General features: G+C 45.4%; 1 protein-coding gene across 1 annotated transcript in view; it reads left to right on the top strand.

The window, feature by feature from the left end:
- DISC1 (DISC1 scaffold protein) overlaps positions 1-20951 on the top strand; it is a 300758-nt gene that overhangs the window by 35339 nt on the left and 244468 nt on the right. Inside the window, exon 4 of the mRNA XM_032841136.1 lies at positions 15686-15836. Within this exon, the coding sequence (XP_032697027.1) occupies positions 15686-15836 (151 nt within the window). The remainder of the gene's footprint in view (positions 1-15685; positions 15837-20951) is intronic.

Genomic DNA, 20951 nt, shown 5'->3' with positions numbered 1-20951 from the left:
GGAAAGGGAAGGACCGCACAATCCTTCTGGGAATATCAGAGACATCTCCTTTCTTAGCCTTTGATGGATCAGGGTCAACAGGGAGCTCTTACCCTCCTTGCAAGAATTCAGCGTGCGACTATACGGGATTTCTAATAAAGAGAGGACTTTCAACCTTAATAGAATCAACCCTAGGAGTAGAGTCAACCTTTAAGGCAGTCAGCACTTCATAGTTAACGACCTTATAATTTTTTATTGAAACACCCATGCATCGGTGCCAGCTACCACTTTTTTGCTGGTGTCTGCAAGATAATACAGTGGACGAACACATACACAAGATTATCATGGGATATTCAGAAACTCTTCATCATGCCTAAGTCTTAAAGCTTTTGTCTCTTTTCTTCGTAGATACCTGTGCTCCTCCCTGTAATTGTACGTTACCTACCTCCAGGTATTTCTGTCTCTGGTGCTGTTGCTATGTGTACGATGGAATTATCAGTGGATCATGGCCTCCCTCAAAAGGCTTTGTGGCTCCTGGGTGGTTCAGAAATACTTGCATCCAGGAAGCTAAAGGCAGCCTGTGCTGTTTACATGTGTGGATGGAGGACTGGGCGGGAGCCAGGAGGAGGGACAGGACGCTGTTGTGCATTTTACGGTCTGAGAAAGGAAGCACAGAGCGAGACTGGCTAGAAACACCTCTGGATCTGACGCTCCTCTAGGTGCGGGGCCCCATTGAATGCATGCTGAATCTCAAAGTGACACCATTTGACTTGAGTTAAATCTGAGTCAACAAGTAGGGCTGTCCCAGCAATTTCCTTGAGTTACATTTATTTATTTATTTATTTAAAAAAAGATTTTATTTATTTGACAGAGATCACAAATAGGCAGGAAGGCAGGCACAGAGAGAGAGAGAGAGGGAGAAGCAGGCTTCCTGCTGAGCAGAGAGCCTGATGCGGGGGACTCGCTCCCAGGACCCTGGGATCATGACCTGAGCCGAAGGCACAGGCTTTAATCCACTGAGCCACCCAGGCACCCCGAGTCACATTTATTTTTGCCGCAAGTCTGCCGCTTGTAGTTTTCAAGACAGTTCCCAGGCATTCTTTTCTTTACAATGATTTGGTAGCACCAATTGGACTAGGATTCTCATAGGTAGGATGAGAAAATGGAGTCTGAAGGGAGCAAAATGATCTCTAGGTTACAAAGTTGGTCCCACTGAATCAAGGACTAAAATCTGGATCTCCCGATCCCTAAGCAAATAAGTTGCTTTAAAATGTTGATTTTCTTCCTACACTAGAGGCTGTTACACACAGAGAGAGAATTACAACATGTCCCTTTACGTTGTTTATGTGATTATTCTACGCATTTTTAGATATTTTTCTTTAGGATGCCATCTTATGCAATCTATGGTGTTTATCTTTAAGATTCTAGTTTTCACAATTATAAAGCCAAGATTTACTTTGACAGCTTGCCTATAGCACTCTTCACTCATTCCAACAGATACAGATTAAGTGCCTTTTATAGCACACACTGCATCAGGTACTGGGGAGACCGCCATCAACAAGACAACATCGTCTTCTGCCTTCAGGAGCCTCCAACCCAGTCTTCCTGCTATGGGATGGCACTTGTCACCCATCCCCATCTGGGTCCAGGAGTTAGACTTTTCTACCCAATGGAGGTGAGGGTCACTGAGCTGTCAGCTGCTCTTATTTCTGTAGTTCAGGGGTTTTGGAGCTCTGTCTTTGGAGTTATATGCTTAACCAGTGAAGATCCCAGTGGCCGGGGACCATGACTTCAAGCCATCTGGAACCACATGGGGAATTCAGTTGGTTCTGTAGAGGACCTGAGGTGTTTCTATTCCTCCTCCATTCCTGCTCTGGGAAGATGTTCCCACCAACACCAGTTTTATTTCTAGTATCTGCATCGTATCTGAGGACTCTGGGAAGATACTTTTAAAACTCGTCCTGCAGAGCCTTCTGATTTCTTTTCCTTTTTTTTTTTTTTTTTTTTTTTTTAGCTTCTTCCTATTTATAGAAACATTGCTTGAGACCAGTGCCTATGCAGCTTCGCAGCATGCTAAAAGCACGCTCTTTAGTAGTCATTCTTATCTTTGGCTGCTGTCTAGTGATTTCTCTCTATTAACATCGCTTTTGAATGGAAGGTCACTATTTTATTTGTATTGTGGTTCTCCTGCCCAAAGAAAACAGCCTAATTCTACTTTGTGCCAAGGAACTAATACTCTAGCGCGCTTTATTCCTTCTGACTGATTTCATCCTAATTGCAATGGCTTCGGCTGGTGGAAATAATTTATTTAATCTTCTTAGTCTTCTTTTGGAATATGCCATTTTACCTAGATCCCTTTCTGCCACTCAAAGAATTTAAGCTGTTTGTGTTGCCATGTTGTTGAGATCAATGCAGTACAATCCTCTTGGCGCCGAGCATCACGACACTGGTGTGCTCCATTTGTATTTTGCAGACAGCATGCACGTCAGTGTGGTTTGCATTACATTTTTAAAAATAATGATGACAGGGGCGCCAGGGTGGCTCAGTGGGTTAAAGCCTCTGCCTTCGGCTCAGGTCGTGATCCCAGGGTCCTGGAATCGAGCCCCGCATCGGGCTTTCAGCTCAGCAGGGAGCCTGCTTCCTCCTCTCTCTGCCTGCCTCTCTGACTACTTGTGATCTGTCAAATAAATAAATAAAATCTTAAAAAAAAATAATGATGATAGCAGTTGCTCAGCAGTGAACCCCTAATGTCGTGAATTCTGTTAGAGGTAAATGTGTTAAGAGATGTTTTACAAAGAACAATTAAGTCTTAAAAGATAGCAGGTTGTGATGATGACCATTCAAAGGCAAGAGAGCCTGTGGTTTTTGAGCACCGACAAACAGATGTGTCTGGCTAATTTTTTATGAATACACTAGCAGAGCAAATCACTCATGAAAAGTCTATTCATAGGAACTAATTGAATGCCATGTCCAGTTTAATAGTGAAAACTGAGTGCAGCCAAAACCAGAAGAGAGAAATAATGAATAGGCAGTTGAAGTCTTCCATTTGTATGACTCCTAAAAATAGCCTCAGTGCCAGTGGTACGTTCTCATGTCTGAGAGGCACGTCAGTCTATTAAATGGTCCAAGGCCCTTTCACATAACGTGGAGAAGGAGAAGGGAGTCCTTGAAAGAGAAACTCAAGTGACCATTTGGGTTTTCAGTGGTGTCATTTTACAGGTTTATGGTTGATGTGGAAAAGGCCCAAGAATCATTGGCCAGATCTTTAAGTTGTATTCTAGCTTGCCAGAAATTTTCTTTGGCCTCGTTGACATAGTGTCTGCTATAAGAGAATTATTTTCATTTCTCTCGTAACTAGACTGTACCTAATAAACCTCAATATTTAGTGAACAGGGTTGGTTCAGCTAACCGCTGTGCATACTGATTGCTAAGTGAGTTAGTAATTATCTAAGTGATTAACCCATTTTGGTAATGACTGATCATGTATCTAAATTCAATTCAAATAAAGAATGTGGCATAAAAAAATTGTTTCATGTGGCAGGATCTGCCATTCCATTATAAATAAGAGTTTCAGAATTTACACATTTTGACGTAGCTGAAAAAAAATCATATCCAAGTGTCTGACTTCATAACCCATGTTAGTTGACTCCAGGTAGGAACCCCACTTGCTTTTCCCCCAGTGCATTAGCTGGTGATTGCTCTTTTTTTTCTAAAAATAGGTATTTTTTTTTTTTACCAATTATTAAAGCAATACATGATCACTGTAAAAATATTTAGCAAGTTCAGAAATACAAATAAAAGAATAAAAATCATCTTTCTTTTCATGGCGCAGATATGGCACAGTTACTATTTTGGTGTATGTCCTTCCTGACATTTTTCACTGTGCTGCTCAGTGGCTTTTCCTCTCTTGTCCTTTCTTTTGGGTTCTCTGCATCGTAGCTATTTAAAAATGACCCAAAGAATGTTCCTTCTTCTTGGGTAAGTGCTTTCAACTCCTATCTCCTAGCAAGCAACTGGAAAGTTGGATGGCTCTCCCTCCTAATATAATCAGTAGAGATGAAGGCTGCGTGGTAGGAGTTGGTGGTGGTGGTGGTGGGAGAGGAGGTCGCAGTGGAGGAGGAAGAGGAGTTGGGAGTAATGTTGGCAGTGATAGACGGGTTGGTGGGGCACGTTCTATGACACTTAAAAAGAAGTAGACAACTGACTACTGCCAATGGAGAGTCAGCCACTCCAGCTTTGGAACAGTGAACACGGACCTCGTGTATATGGCGATTTCCCACAATACCTGTGGAAGTGTACTTTAGAGAAGGTTTCCTAGTTCTAAAAGTAGGAAGCCTGTGTAAAAAGTAACCAAAACTCAGTCGGTCAGTTATTTCCCTAGGACATTTGGTGACAGATGAAACAAACATTTTCTATGATTTTAGTTCTGGGAGCTGATGCAGACAGTATTTTGGAATGATCCATAACCACTCATCCTTTCAGAAACTCCCGATCCTGAGGAATTTTGTGTGTTTTCTGATGCATGTGAGTACTGCACTTTAAGCCCTGTTTTCAAGCCTATTGACAGCGCGTGTGTACACTCAAGCACACTCATACACACACACCAAGCTTGCTGGTCATATGACACACCCAGACCTGAAACTTTCATAACTTTTGTTATTTTGATCAACACAGAGTTTATTTTGCTTGGTGAATTCTTGCTAGGGAAGAACAGATGTTTCAAAACAAATGTTTGACTGAAGTATTTCAGAGCAAATAAAAAAATGTGTATTAAGAACAAGGTGACAGGCTAAGGGCTGAGTCGTTCGTATCCGCAGCGAAATTACTGCTTGTCACAATTTCTCTACCTCCCCGGCATGTTTGTTTTTCCTTTTATCCCACAACCAGTGTGATTTCTCAGTCTTTTTCACATTGGCTGGCTTAAAATACAACATTTCTAGAAATCCTCTTTGGTGTACACTGAAAAGATCGAAGACCCCAGGAAACCAGGCTTACCTTAAGCAGTTTAGCATTAAGGATTCGAGAAAGCAAATCTCTATTTTTAAGCAGAAATCAAAGGGTAGAATAAGGAAGCAGTAGGCTACTTAAAAAATGCAGCACTTTTCTAAATAATAAATACCTCAAGATTTCACAGCTGATTTTGTCAGAAAAGAAATTGAAAGAAAGTCACCCACAGCCGCACTGACTGATGGGCAAGACTCGGTCCCACCCAAGCTTGTTTGTTCTAAAACATATTGGTCATCATAAACGTCCAGATCATCTCTATGTACAATTTTGTATCTTGTTTTTCTCTTGTACTGTGAAAATATTTCCCCCAAGTTTTTGACTTGCTACGTACAGTTCCCTGAGCCAGTAGGCACTTGTTTAACCACGGGCCTTAAATTGGATCTGAGGCTGCTTTCCACTTTTGCCGGTGTGCTCGTTTGTTTCGGCAACCGACAGCTTCCTGTGAGAAAGAGGGGGATGAAGCAGCCGGTGAGTTGATAGACTAGTTCGCAGCTGTATCATATCACGCATTCAGGGGTGTGTTTGAGGGTATGGTGAGCAAGACAGGATGTGATCTGGCCCGAAGGACACAGGGGTTAAGAACACAGATTTTGGGGGTGCCTGGGTGGCCCTCTGCCTTCGGCTCGGGTCATGATCCCGGAATCCCGGGATCCCGGGATCCCGGGATCCCAGGATGGAGCCCCACATCGGGCTCTCTGCTCAGCAGGGAGCCTGCTTCCTCTTCTCTTTCTCTACCTGCTGCTCTGCCTACTTGTGATCTGTCAAATAAATAAATAAAATCTTAAAAAAAAACACAGGTTTTGAGTCAGCAGATATTGGCTTTATTTCTGGATCTGCAGAGCTATATGACTAATCTAGAAAAATTTCATGAACTTTCCACGAGCCTCAGTCTTTTAATCTGCTGAGTGGGAACAACCCTGCCTCCCTTGTGACGTCATTGTGAGATGGAATGGTTGGTGCTTGGTACATAGTCGTGCTTGTGAGATGGGTTGCTTCCGTGTCCCCGCTGTTCTTCTTCCGGGAAGAAACAGGTCATTTATTTGCTCTGTATTTACGCAGTACCTGTTGTGTGCCTAGCACTGAACTCTAGATATTGGCGAGGCAGAGATGAATGAGGCTCAGACCCTGCTCTGTGGGTCCCCTGGCCTCCAGGAACCTTGACAGATGAACAGACAGACAGGATCCCTGTGTGAATGGGGAAGCTCTAGGAGCAGGTGCTGCTTCAAGGACGGCTCCCAGGCAGTAGAACAGAAAAAGCCTGGAGTTCGGCACAGACAATATCAAGGTTCAAATTCTGATTTTGAGCTAACTCATTCTGAGGCCTTGGGCACGTTCCTCCAGTTCTCTGCGGTTTAGCTCCTGCATTAGCATTCCTGCTCTACAAGTTGTTGTGAGGCTCGGAAATAAGGTACACAGAGCGCGGGGCGTGCAGCAGATGCGCGGAAGCGATTATGCCTGAAGTCTTCAGTGCCCAACAGGGGCTGATTTTTATGATAATGAATCCGACAAAGTCCGGAGTCATGAAATGTCAGAGACTGTCTCGGTTGTGCTCAGGTTAGTCTGAAATACGCTTTACTACAGTCGATTCCTTTGTAAGCTGGTCATCTGCTCATGATGTGTATGGTAATGTGGGAATATTAGAATATTCAGCTCTCAATGAATAGCATTTCTTGGCCATTATGTAAAAACCAAGGAAAAATGACTTATAGAGACACTGATTGCTTCTTTGCTTTAAAGAGCCTCCTCAGAATGTAGAATGGCCGTTCAGCCAAGAATATGGCTCACACCATATATTCTGTCATCCCTCAGAACAGAGCGGGGCAGCGGAAATTGAATCTATTAGCAGGATGTCTTTATGTGTGAAGATTTCTTGCTGCTCTGTGAATGCTTATTTGCTTATTTATTCATAGATGCACAAAGTACTTTTCTTTCATTCTGTTTCCAAATTATAGCCCCAAAGTAACAGGCATTTAGTACTGATGTGCTAAGGAAGACAGATGAACACTGACCCTCAACTAAACATTAATAAATATGTTGTAGTGGTATCCAAAAAATGCATTTACTTGGTCCAAAATGGAATGAGATGATGGTTAGCATTTTTATTGTGGAGGTCCTACGAGTAAGGCATGTTAGATCTGTAAATCGAATACATTGGATCAATTAGGACCTATCATTTAATGTCTCATTTTGCTTAGCACGTGATAGTGTCTTCTGTGGTCAACTTTGCAATTTGTTTGTTTTTACTATTCAGCTGTATTTACAAAATGCCACCGAAATTTCTAGAACGATCGCTGCTCTATCAGTCAGAGGGTCAGCAGCCCGCCTGTATTCAGCACCTGCTGTGCTCTGGCTTCAAATCCTGAGCTGCAAACTGACATTGGGTGAGCAATGTGGACAGAAAGCTCGCGGAGGTTTAAAAGAGAGAAAAGACCAAGAAAGTGAGTTGTGTTTCTTCAACCAGGGGGCCACATAGAACGATGGGAGAGATCTTCTTAAACACCCAGCAGGATTCGTATGAATAAAGGGATATGATAGTCACAAACACAGCATTTAGTAATGCCGGGATTATCTATTTATCTATCTATGCATATTTTAAATAAAGATTTATTTATTTATTATTTATTTATTTATTTATGAGAGAGAGAGAGAGAGAGAGAGAGAGAGAGCGCGCACATGAGCCGGGGAGTGGCAGGGGTAGAGGAAGAGAGAGTCTCAGGCAGACTCCCTGCTGAGTGCATAGCCCTGCATGGAGCTCCATCTCACCACCCTCAGACCGTGACCTGAGTGGAAACCAAGAGTCAGACACCCAACTGACTTAGCCACTCAGGCACCCACCCCTTTATTTTTTAAAAATAATAATTCAAAATAATTAAAAAATACAATACTTTAAATATTTTAAAATTTAAATTTTAAATATTTTAAAAATTAAAAAAATTATTAAAAATACAATTTAAAAAGATTTTTATTTATTTATTTGACAGAGAGAAAGACACAGCGAGAGAGGGAACATAAGCAGGGGGAGTGGGAGAGGGAGAAGCAGGGAGCCTGATGTTGGGCTCGATCCCAGGATGCTGGGATCATGACCTGAGCCGAAGGCAGACACCTCATGGACTGAGCCACCCAGGCGCCCCTAAAAACACAAATTTAAAAATAATAAAATATTTTTCCACTTATAGAAAAGTTGTGAGTCTGCTACAAAGAAGTCGCGTATCTCCCTCACTCTGATTCCCCAAGCAGATACCACAGAGCCATTGTCACTCTCCCCTTTCGAGCCACTGAGCCTAAGCTGCAGACATGATGCCCTCTCAGGCCCGCGTATGCACTTGGCTATCTCCCCAAAGAAGGACAATCACAGGCCACCAAGTGGCAGCACTGATACGCTGCTCCCATCTGGTCTACGGACCCTGTGCACATTTCTCCAGCGTTGCCACCGTTTTTCCTTTCTTCTCTCTGGTTCAGTGAAGGTTCACACATTGCATGAAGGAATGTCTCTTTAGTATACTCTGATTTGGAATGATTCTCAACACCCAAGTCTTTTCTGTCCTTGGAAGTTGTAAGGAGTGCAGGCCTTCCATTTTGTCAGATGACCTTCAACCCACATCCGCCCATGTCTCCTCATGACGAGATGCAGGTCATGCTGCCCTGACAAGAACGTTATGGAAATCAAACTGTGTACTTTTTGGTGTATCTCGCTTGATGTCACACAAGGTAGACCCGTCATGCCACCCCTGCTGATGGTAGCCTTGACCATCTGGTTGTGCTGGTGTTTCCCCGGTCTCTCCACCATAAAATTACCATTTGCACTTTGGAAATTGATTAGCATCTTGTGGGGGAGATAATCTAAGATTCCACTGCACCTTACCAAACCTCCATTCCTTTTTTTTTTCCTTCAGATTTTTATTTAAATTTTATTTATTTAAATTCAGATTTTATTTAAATTAAAATTTATAAAATTTAAATTTTATTTAAATTTAAATTATTTAAATTTTAGTTAATATATAGTGTAATATTGGTTTCAGGAGTAGAATTTAGTGATTCACACTTATATACAACACCCAGTTTTCATCACAAATGCCTTCCTTAATGCCCATCACCCGCTTAACCCATCCACTGCCTGCCTCCCTCCATTCCTTTTTATTGGTTGGCGTTTTATTAGCATGGATTATGGGTTCGTAGTCTATTCAGTGGGTTGCACTTCATTAATAGGATGACTCTTTTGATTCTCAAATGATCCAAGATTGCACCTGTGGTAGCTCCTTTTCTGCACAGGAAGACAAGAAAAGGCCTGTTGATAATTTCGACCCCTGTCCCCAGTCACTGAGTTTCTTAAGAACCCAGAGTGTGTCTGGTTCATCTTTGTAGTCCTACAGCCTAATAATATTTATCAGAAGTATTTGTTAGTTGAGTGAATACATGAAGTAAATAAGTAAATAAGTATGGCATTTAGGAGGTGAGAAATATTATTTCCAAACATTCCCAGACACTCCTTTCCCCCAGAGAAAACATTTTTACACACCACCCATATTAATGGAGAAAGTGGGCCACTTTGGCTGAAGCTTTGGACTGAATGTTTGTGTCCCCCCAGATCCATATGTTGAAGCCTAATCACAGTGGGACAGTGTTGGGAGGTGGGGCCATGAGAGTGGGCTCCCGTAGTGGGATTCATGCCCCGCTAAGAAGAGGCCGCTCACTCTATCCTGTGAGGACATGGCAAGAAGTTGGTCATCTGCCACCTGGAGGCTGGGCTTTCCCTGAGCCCCGCCATGCGGCCTCTGATCTCAGCCGTCCAGCCCCCCCTACTGGGAGAAAGAAATGTTTGTCAGGTGTGCGCCCCGTCTGTGGGACTCCGTTCCAGCAGCCCGAGCTGGCGAAGACAAGGTAGTTTCCAGTCTAACCCTTTGCTGTTTGATACCATCCATGGTTTCATGAAACCCCTTGTGGAGATGTTAGTCCCCGTGAGCCGATGAGGCTTTGAAGCGTAAACGGGGAAGTGATTTGTTGAATGTGTACTCGGTGCTGAAGCCGGAGATAGACTCGGGGTGTCCTGATTCTCAGGGACGCTGAGGTTCCCTGTTCTTTCCAGGGATGTGTTCCCCCCAGGTGACTCAGGCTCAGCGTGTCTGTGGGAGAAGAGAGCACGCTTGCTGGGGTGTCCTGAATGCCAGCCATAGGCATCAGGCCTTTGTTCTGGCAGCCAGGCGAGCCTCCAGAACATTCTGTGATGCATGTATCTGGTGCTCAGCACGGTTTCGGGCACACGGCCGGCGTCTGTGCCTTCCGCGGTGTGTTCACTCATTCGTGGGCTTGCACACGGCTGAGCAGGAGGAAGGAGTGCTCTGCGGGCCCCTGGAGGAGCGCCGGCTGTCAGGCGGGGAGGTGACTCGCCTTGCGGAAGCGAGGGTGACGTGGGCTGGCTGGAGGCAGTGGAAATGGGGACGGCGCCAGGAGTGTGGCGGACACCAGCAGGAGGTGGAGGCATGGGGGGTGACGAATCCGAGAACCCAAAGCCTTAGCCTGACCCGCGGGGATCCCTCCTTGCTGTGGCAGCAAGAGTAGAATCTTGCAAAGTAGTTGGTGGGTTTCATTTTAGACGTGATGAGTTTTTTGTCTTTGTGCTTATTTAGGGGCTAACGAAAATGAAGTTAAGTGGCTTAAGAAAACTCACCAAACAAGAAAAACCATGAGGGGACCTAAGATTGAGTCTAGCCGGACGCTTTTAGGCGTGCGCTCACCCTGAGCCAGGCAGCGGCCCCGTGTGGTTTACACAGCGACAGGCACGGTGACGTGGTCCCTCTCTCATGGGCACGGGAGGCCTTGAACGAGGGGAGACGAGTGTGAGGCTCTGGTGCACGTGGGAGTCTGGGTGAGCGGAGGCGGCGTGGACGCCGGACAGCCCTCCTGAGGATGCTGAGGTCGGAGCGGAGAGTAGGGCTTGCCTGGGCTGGGCTGGAAGGGTGTTTCTGGCAGAAGGAACAGCAGATTCCTCCAGCTCAGCTCATGGTCACCTTGTCCTGGTTGTACGGGCCACCAAGACTGGGGTCACTTGGACCTCTGTCTTTGTCCATTCCCGATGTCCCATCTGTCGGAGAATATCTGAAATCCTGTCATGTCCCACCAGCCCCGTTTCACTTGTAGGTCCAGGGAACTGCAGTAACCGTGCAGCTGGTCTCGGGCCTTCTGCTCTCGGTGGTCTCTTCCCAGGGGAGCCCCCAGCTTAGCCTGTTAAGTAAGAGTCAGTCATGTCACTCTGCTGCTCAAAACCCTCCAGGGTCTCCCCTCACCCACCAGGTCAACAGACTGTCCTTACCGAGGACCAAGCCCACTCCATCCCCCGCTCACCCTCGCTCGCTGCCTCAGGGCCTTTGCCCTGGTTGGGAGCGCCCTCTGCCTACAATATTGAATTAGTGAACAGGGGCACACGTTGGAGGAACTAGGAGAACGCACCCTCATGCTGGGCAGAGGTGATGTCAGCGTGTGAGGTAGCTGAGAGCCATTTGAGGAGCTGGGATAGGAGGCCATTTAGAGATTGGGGACAATAAGCCCTCACATGCGTGGTGACTGTCCTGGTGCACCTTTCCAGTCATCAAACAGAAATAACTTTCGAGGTCACCTTTTCGAAGGTGAGTGGCGATGCACAGCACAGTGAATCACAAATATTTCCTGGGATAATTCGTATTTTCCCCTGAAAATTATTGCAAATGTGGTGTTCCGCAGCCAATTGACCGTTTCCGGGGTTTGGTTTGCTGGGTGGGCTTGCGGTGTCCAAGGGCTTTTCCCTGGGCTGTGGGAGGGTCCTGTTTAGAATCCGGCCGGGGGGCTGCCTGGGTGGCTCAGTGGGTTAAGCTTCTGCCTTCAGCTCAGGTCATGATCTCAGGGTCCTGGGATTGAGCCCCACATCAGGCTCTCTGCTAGGCAGGGAGCCTGCTTCCTCCTCTCTCTCTCTCTCTCTACTTGTGATCTCTCTCTGTCAAATAAATAAAATCTTAAAAAAAAAAAAAAAAGAATCCGGCCGGGGGCAGAGGGAGGCCAGGCTGGTGTCTAGCAGCCTCGCCAACACTCCAAGGCCACTTCCTCAAGGCACTGCTAACATTAGCCAACCCTTCGGACACATGATGTGTGCGGGGTCTGGTGCTATGCGCTTTGCAGTGGATTATCTCATTTAATCCTCAAGGAACCTTGGGACGTAGATATTATTATTAGCCCTGATTCCACAGATTAGCAAACTAACCCGTAGAAAGGTTAAGTAGCTGGAAGGTCAGCTAGGAGCAGCGGGGCAGAGACACAGACTCGGGCTTTGTCCCCATTCCTGCGTAACAGTGTCTTGACATGCTTTACCACCAGTTCTGAAAGCAAGAAGATGTTATTCTAAAGCATGGGATATAAGAACGTATGGCTTTTCACAGCAGTTTGATTTTATGGAGCACGGATTAAGTAAATAACTAGGTAGTAAAATTAATTGGTTAAAATTGAAAAAATGAACTAAAATGAAATATAATAATATTTTTTAAAAAGATGTTTGAAGCTCGGTGTAAGGGAAGAGGTGTGTTTTGGTGTTATTCTGGAAGAACTGCCAGACCAGACTTCACTGTGTGTTGTAGGTGTGTGTCTGGATTAGCGCTAGCTGTCACTCTGATGAAGGTGGCACAGACTGAGAGCCCTTGGCCGTTACCTGTGACTTGGTCTTCAAGTCAGTAAATGACCCTTTCTGGTGCTATAAGAATGAATCGTTGGCAAATTCTCTTGGCATGTTCCTGGCTGTTGGTCCCAGTGAATATGGCAAGTTAATGGAGAGGGTGGCTGCTGCCCACCATGCCCGAGGCCTGCCTTCCCATCATGCCTGAGGGTATGTGTCATGGGAGGAGCCCAGCAGGAGGGAACTCTCATGTCGAGGGCTGCACTGTCATTAGCGTTGACCTCTGCTGGTATACGACAAAAAGTTTTGTCCCAAGTGTTTAAAAAAAATAAGATTTTATTTATTTTATAGAAAAAGAGAGAGAGAGAGCACGAGTAGGCAGAACAGTAGGCAGAGAGAGGGACAAGCAGGCTCCCCACTGAGCAGAGAGCCTGATGCGGGACTCGATCCCAGGGCTTCCAGATCATGACCTGAGCTGAAGGCAGATGCTTAACCATCTGAGCCACCCAGGCATCTCTTCAAAGTGTTTTAAAAATGACAAGCTTCTTGGGGCACCTGGTGGCTCAGTCACTTGAGCATCTGACTCTTGATTTTGGCTCAGGTCATGATCTCGGGGTCCTGGGATTGAGCCCCGTGTCTAGCTCTGTGCTCAGCACAGAGTCTGCATGAGATTCTCACTCTCACTCTCCCGCTGCCCCCCCCCTTGTGTGCTCTCTCCATCTCTCTCTCTCTCTCTCGTGCATATACATACATGCTCTCTCAAATAAATAAATCTTTAAAAAAGTAACAAGCCTGTTGGAAATAGTGTTTTAATTTAAAAATTAGGTCTTCTAGAAAAGGCCTACTTGGAAAATGGTCTGTAGGGCATAGAAACATACAGGACTGTGATCTAGGGTGGTGCTTCCAAATATCTTCTTACCACGGCACACACAGAGGATAACATTTGCATCGCACACCAGGGTAGGCGGTAGGCGTTCATGCCCAGGGTGGCCGCTTGAGATCTTGGGGGTCCCCAAGGCCCACCTACTGCCCAAATGTGGAGACCATTGAAATTTCTGCCCCTCGCCTGGCAAGGACCAGTAGGAGGGAAAATCTGATGAATGATATTTTTAAACCCAGTCCTCATATTTCTGCAAAAATAGTTTTATGAGAGCCTTTTTCCATTCTTTAGGTGTTTGGTTATGAAGATAAATTCTTTTGAGGGGATTCCAACTTCTGAAGTTTACTTTATTAGAGAAGAATTGTTTTACAGTGATTCTGTGTTTGTACCTCGTCCTAGGGAAACTTAAGTTCATTAAAAAAATAATAGGACCCATAACAGAGGTGGATATATGATCATCTGTAACATAGAACTGGAACATTGCTTTTATGATTTTAATAATTGCAACTGGTTCTATCTTGATGGGCAGTTTCTAAGGAAATGTTCTTAAAATCCAAGCTTGGGCACTGACATTTTTCAACCGAAGACGTGAAACTCATCAAATTTAGTAACTTTTCTCCCAAGTGAAGACAATGATTTTAAAAATAATTAATATGTATCCTCTTACAGACCACGATATGAATACATAAACTGCCTATTTTTTTATGATATTATGTTAGTCACCATACAGTACTTCATTAGCTTTTGTTGTAGTGTTCCATGATTCATTATTTGTGTATAGTACCCAGTGCTCCTTGCAGTATGTGCCCTCCTTAATACCTACCACGAGGCTCACCCATCCCCCTACCGCCCCCCCAACCTCTCTGAAACCCTCAGTTTGATTCCCGAAGTCATAGTCCCCCATGGTTCCTCTCCCGCTCTGATTTCCACCTCCTTCATTTTCCCCTTCCTTTTCCTAATGTACTCCATGCTATTCCTTATGTTTCACAAATAGGTGAAACCGTATAATAATTATTTCTCTGCTTGACTTATTTCACTCAGCATAATCTCCTCCAGTCCCGTCCATGTTGATGCAAATGTGGGTACTTATCCTTTCTGATGCCTGAGTAATACTCCATTGTATACACGAACCACATCTTCTTTATCCATTTCTCTGTTGAAGGGCGTCTCAGCTCATTCCACAGTTTGGCTATTGTGGACATTGCCGCTATGAACATTGGGGTACAGATGGCCCTTCTTTTCACTACATCTGTATCTTTGGGGTAAATACCCAGTAGTGCAATTGCTGGGTCATAGGGTAGCTCTGTTTTTAATTTCTTAAGGAATCTCCACACTGTTTTCCAAACTGGCTGCACCAACTTGCATTCCCACCAACAGTGTAAGAGGGTTCCCCTTTCTTGACATCCTCGCCAACACATGTTGTTTCCTGCCTTGTTAATTTTTGCCATTCTAACTGGTATAAGGTGGTATCTCCATGTGGTTTTGATTTGAATTTCCCTGATGGCTAATGATGATGAACAGTTTTTCATGTGTCTGTTAGCCATTTGTGTGTCTTTTTTGGAGAGGTGTCTGTTCATGTCTTCTGCCCATTTTTTGATTTGATTATGTATTTTTTGGGTATTGAGTTTGAGAAGTTCTTTATAGACCTTGGCTACCAGCCCTTTATCTGTAATGTCAATTGCAAATATCTTCAATTCGGTGGGTTGCCTTTTGGTTTTGGTCAACTAATCTTTGACAAAGCAGGAAAAAATATCCAATGGAAAACAGTCCCTTCAATAAACGGTGCGGGGGAAATTGGGGAGCTATATGTAGGAGAATGCAAATGGACCATTCTCTTACACCACACACAAAGGTAAACTCTAAATGGATGAAAGACCTTAGTGTGCGACAGGAATCCATCAACATTCGAGAGGAGACCATAGGCAGGAACCTCTTCGACATCAGAAACGATCAATAAACTGTGCATTCTAACACCAAGAAGAATAAAAAGCAGGGAGGCTGCACCCTCACTAAGAAGATTCTTCAAAGCACCAGCTGAGAGACAGAGGTGGCGGCCGTGAACGCAGGGGCTGTCATGTTAGGTCATTAGGATGAACGCCGGTGGGGGGCAGGGCTCTGGGATGCCGGGTTCCCCATCTCAAGTGTCACAGCTCTTGACTCCTCTCTTTCATGTTCTGGGTTTCCAGCCGAGGCGTTAAGACACCAGCTAGAGGAGCTGGACACAGAGAGGAGCAGCCTGCACTTCCAGCTCCCGTCGAGGCAGCCGGCGCTCTGCAGCCTGCTGGGCCACCTGCACGCCCAGGCCCAAGCCGCTGCGCACCGCAGGGCTGCTCCACCGTGAGTACTCACGCTCGCCCCCGCTTTCCTCCCCTGGCTCCCACGTGGTGAAGAGCGGGGTGTGACACAGCCAGGGAGACCCTCAGCCACTTTTTCCTGGGATGTGCCCTTTGGTTGGTTGGTTGGGCAGGTGGGGGCTCCTTCCCCAGTGAGCGCCTGGTGTGGGTCCCGCTCCCCTGTGAAGCCATTTCTGCTCATGTTTCTGCTCCCGGAGGGTCGGAGGGTCGGAAGGTTGGGGTGCTAAGCTTGCCCTGGGAAGCTGAGCTGCTCAGAAGGTGGGGTGCATCCGCTCTTGTTAGGAGCTGCCTGGGAAGCCTGCAGGACCCGCAGGTGGTCGTCTCTGCCTGAAGGCCGAGAGCACTTCCTCCTCCTGACTCGCTTCCTGCTTCTGATCAATGTTGGCTGTTTCTGCTACACAGGGGTCCCCGGGGACTGCTGGTTTGCAGGGCACGACCGTGCTCTCTGATGCAGTGGCTGTCAATCCTGGCTGCTTGTTTGAGTCACCTGGAGAGGTTTTAAGTGTCCAGCTTCCACCCACACTGATCAGATCAGGCTCTCTGGGGGTGGGTCCCAGGCACTGGCACGTCTGGAAAGTCTGGGGACCCTGCTCTCATCCACCTGCTTGTTGCCTCTCTTCCGGGTAAAAGCTTGCAAGAGAACGCTTCTGCTTAGGTGTAAACACGGCCACAGCAATTACATTTTATTTCCAACTTCTTCTGAATCCCGAAAATCGCAAGATCGATTGTCTGGCTTATTCCTGTTAAGTGTGCACAGCATCATTCCTTCAGTCTACCTTGGTGCTCCCTTACAGCCTGTCTTAACAGCGATGCCAATTGTTTTCGCATATTCTCGCCCTGCAGTTTGCTGGTAGCTCATAGCTGCGTGCCAGGCCCCTGGCAGGTGCTTCCTCAGAAATATTTGTTGAGTGAACTTCTTCTGGGCTTCTTAAAGGGCAGGTGGATTGCACCTCTCTGTTTCTATTCATTTTTTCATCCGGCATTGAGGTATCCTCATTTCCTCTCCATTTCTCACGTGGAGTCCTTCCCAACTTGACTTTCTACTGAATTCTTTCTTTTTCCTGTTCTTTGGGGTGCTTCACTCCCATCTTGGGTCATGGTTAACATCTGCCAATGTACTGTGTTACAAAATAAATAAAGGTGTTTTAATTATTTAAAACACAATAAATGTGTTTCTATTTATTTAACAACGTTCGCATAATTGTTACCAAGGGCTTTAGAAACTAACTACTTTTTTTTTCATTTTTATTGTGATAAAGTATATGTAACATATAATTTGCCATTTCAACCATTTTTAAGTGTACAGGTTGGAGACACAATAGCGTTGTGCCGCTATCACCACAATCCATCTTTAGAACTCTCGTCATCTTCCCAAACTGACATTCTGTCCTTACTAAACATGTGCTCCCCATTCGCCATCCTGTCCCCAGCCCTGAGCCACCACCATTCTACATTCTGTCCCTTTGATTTTGACTCTTCTCGGGATCTCATTTAATGGAACCACACAATATTTGTCCTTATTTCACTAACCATAATGTCCCCAAGTTCCATCCACATTATGCCATGGGTCAGAATTTTCTTCCATCAGAAGGCTGAGTACTGTTTCATTGTGAGGAGGGACCACATTTTGCTTACCTATTCTTCCTACAGTGGACAGGAAGGAACTGATTTAATCCTCAAGACAATTCTAGGAGGTAGAAGTACCATATATATATATACATATATATATATACATATATATATATAATCTACATGGAGGTCACAATCATTGTCATCTGTATTTATATTTGTACTCGGTCCAGGAGAGGTTAAGGGGCTCATGCAGAACCCCCAGCAGGTGGGTGCCGAGCCCGGACACAGGGCTGGTGGTCTGGCGCGAGTCCCGGCTTGGAACTCGCTTGCTGAGCTGCCTGAGTCAGAGCTGGCAAAGGCTTTTCAATGACTGTCTCTTTAGCCTACATGTGATTTGAATGGAGAGCGATGCTTTAGTTATGATCTTGGCTGAGTTTCTCACGGAACGCAGTGAACACAGTATCACCCATTGTCACTTAGGTTACACCATCTGACATTCCTTCTATCTAGCTTCATAGAGTTCAATTTTAAATAAAAGTATATTCCTTTATTAACCATTTATTAAGCCAATATAAGCTGTCGGCTTCCCTTGTTAACTGTTATCCCCTTGTCATTTTCCCCAAGGGGTTACCTGCGTGCTGTACTTTTTAGTTCTTGTCCACTTTTGGGGTGAATGGGATCAGACCTCTATGATCTGATTTCTGACCTGAATTTCATCTGTCCTCTGATTTCCATCTCTATCACTGTTGCAATCAGCAGTGATTTTCTGTTGGATTTAGAGGGCGTTTTTCAATTCTTACTCTGCTCTGTATCACTGCATGGTCTGGAATTTTTAATCAATCACATTCTCTCCTAAGACTCTCTCTCCCCTGTCCTTTCATGACTCATCCTTTCCTGGTCTTCTTGCTATCTTGCTGGCCGTTCTTCGCAACCTCTTGTGAGCTCCTTTTCCTCTCCCCATCTCCTTGATATGCATGTTCCTCTGTCTTCTGTTCTAGCCCGTCCTGTCTCTCACTTTATATAGTGACATGAAATACTCTCATGCTTCAGGTTCTATTAACATTCTAATTTCCTTCACGTTTCTGTCCTTAGCCCTGATCCCTATCCAGGGTTCCAACCTACTGTTTGGGTTTTAATGAACATCTCCCTAACTTTGGCCGAGTTTACTGTTTCCTTATCTTTATTTTATCCTAAAAATGTACTGTCTTTTTCTCCTTGCCTTTATTAAATTTATCTTTAAACTATTTTTAAGATTTACTGTCCTTCTCCCCAGTCAGCCCCTTCTAATATATCTCCGATCTCCGTGACTTATGTCACTGACCAAGTTCCTCAGGCGGGAACTCTGAGACATACATGACGCCTCCTTTTGCCTTACTTCTAACTTCGTTGTTGATCCTACTGTCTGACCTTATCTCATTCCCACTCACTTTGCTCACTCATGACACTCAGAGTTTGTTTGTTTCTTTCTTTCTAGAAAGAGAGAGTGTGGCACAGTTACGAGTGTTGGGGGCGGGGGAGAGGGAGAGAGAGAACCTTAGGCAGTCTCTGTGCTCAGCCTGGAGCCCAACGTGGGGCTTGATCTCGCAAACGTGGGATCATGAGTTGAGCTGAAATCAAGAGTTGGGTGCTCAGCTGACAGAGCCACCAGGGGCTCCTCAGATTTTCTCATCTGGGTTACTGCAATGGTCCCCTTGCTGGTGCTCCTGATTCCAGTACCATTGTCTCTCACCCTCCTCAGCACCACAGATGGTAATAATTGTGCATGTCCAATGGCTCTCAGCATCTTCCAGATGAGATCCGTGCTGATTACTTAGCGTGACGTTCAAAGCTTTTCCAGTCCAGCTCCTGCCCTGCTTCTCAGTAGCCCAGAATCTGAGCAGCCATCACCAACCCCTGCAGTCCCCACACACTGAAGTGTTAGAAGTCACCTGTGTGCTGTAATGTGTCTGAATTCTGTGATTGTACATGGCCCACTGTGACCGCCTCTTGCTCATTCTTCGAGACTCAGCTCAGCTGCCGTCCTTGTGAAACCTTGTCCTGAAATCACGCCATCTCCTCCCTTGAATGACTGGAGCACCTTCAATTACCTCACCCCTGTCTTGGTCTCCAATAAATCAGTCTGTGTCCTGGACTATCAGTCTGCTCTTCAGACGGTGAGCTCAAGGACAAGACTATGTTTGTATTTACCCTTTTATTCCTGGAGACTAGAACAGTGGCTGATCCCATATTCACTGAATGAATGAATATGGTCGTATGTGGAAGGTATATGTGATATCTATTGAGAGAGAGAGAGAGCGAGCCTGCACTCTAATGTGGCTCAGTTTCCCTAGAGAAAATGCTCCTTCAGCCTTTTTTCTGACGCCCCCGGCAAGGACTTCTACAGTTCTTCTTGATAGAACCTCGGATTACAGGTCGGGAGGCCTGAGTTCTGGTCGGATTTCTCTACTAACCAGCTATGTAGGACCTGGTATAGTTTCCTAACTTCTCCACACTTTATTCTTCTCATCGGAAAATGAGGGGTTTGAATGAGATCACTATTTTCCAAACTTCAGTGATTTATGTATAATTGTGGCTTTTCTTTGCCAAAATACCTGTCCTATTATTGATGCAATTAGACAATAGTGACTCAAAATCAACTTCTTAAACTTTTCTAATGGATACGAACAGAATTATGTAGTTCATAATAATCTTCAGAAAGTTGCCTTTCAGTGTGCCAGCTGCCCATCTAGCCTGTCATCAGTGGGGTCACCTGGACTCATGGGTTCCCCCCAAACCGAGGGCTGTGGCTGCAGTTCTCACAGAGGCCACCAGGGGGCCACGGGTCGGGGCTAAAGCTCACATGGCCTGGAGCCAGACCAAAAAAAAAAAAAAAAAAGTTTCTCACGGGCCGGAGGCTCTCTCTGAGTCAAGGAGGAAACAGGGATACGTTCCAAAGAATGATACTTTTCCTACAGAAGTGAAATAGTTGTATTGACATGGGAAATTTCCAGTACTAATGAATAATACAAATGAGTACCTCCTGGGGATCCCTATAACCACTGTGTGTGACCACGTGAAGGCTTGCACGCGGTTTCAACAGACTCAGTCTTCTGAGGCTCATCCCTCCACTTTTTGGGGGGGGTCTTTGGATCTCAGGTTAAGAAAGTGGTTTAGAGTAAGATTTAAGGAAATGTAAATACCCAAGTACAATCAGGTACGATACTTCATTTTTAGTATTTACTGTCATTTTATTCTTAATAATCTGTGCCGTTCAACTTTTTTAAAAACCATCTTGTAATTCTCTGAGTCTCATCGTTTCTCGGCTAAGATCGGGCATGGCTCTGGGAGTCTTGTGTAGAAGGCCACCGTGAGTCACACTGAGTTTCCCGGGTCCCTCCTGCAGCCCAGAGAGTCTCAGCTGCTACCTTCCTGGGCTAAGCGGGCTTTTCTAACGGTGGGCACCAGCCCTCACGTGGCGTGGTGCCCTGCCTCGGCTGTGGGTCCCGTGGGGCCGCTCAGCATAGAGAAGATACTGATTCAGGATCAG

This window comes from Lontra canadensis, unplaced genomic scaffold (assembly GCF_010015895.1).
Source record: "Lontra canadensis isolate GAN:19392208 unplaced genomic scaffold, GSC_riverotter_1.0 scaffold120, whole genome shotgun sequence".
In the NCBI taxonomy this organism is placed as follows: domain Eukaryota; kingdom Metazoa; phylum Chordata; class Mammalia; order Carnivora; family Mustelidae; genus Lontra; species Lontra canadensis.
The sequence above is the reverse complement of the archived record's forward strand: the minus strand, read 5'-3'. Positions and strand labels throughout refer to the sequence as shown.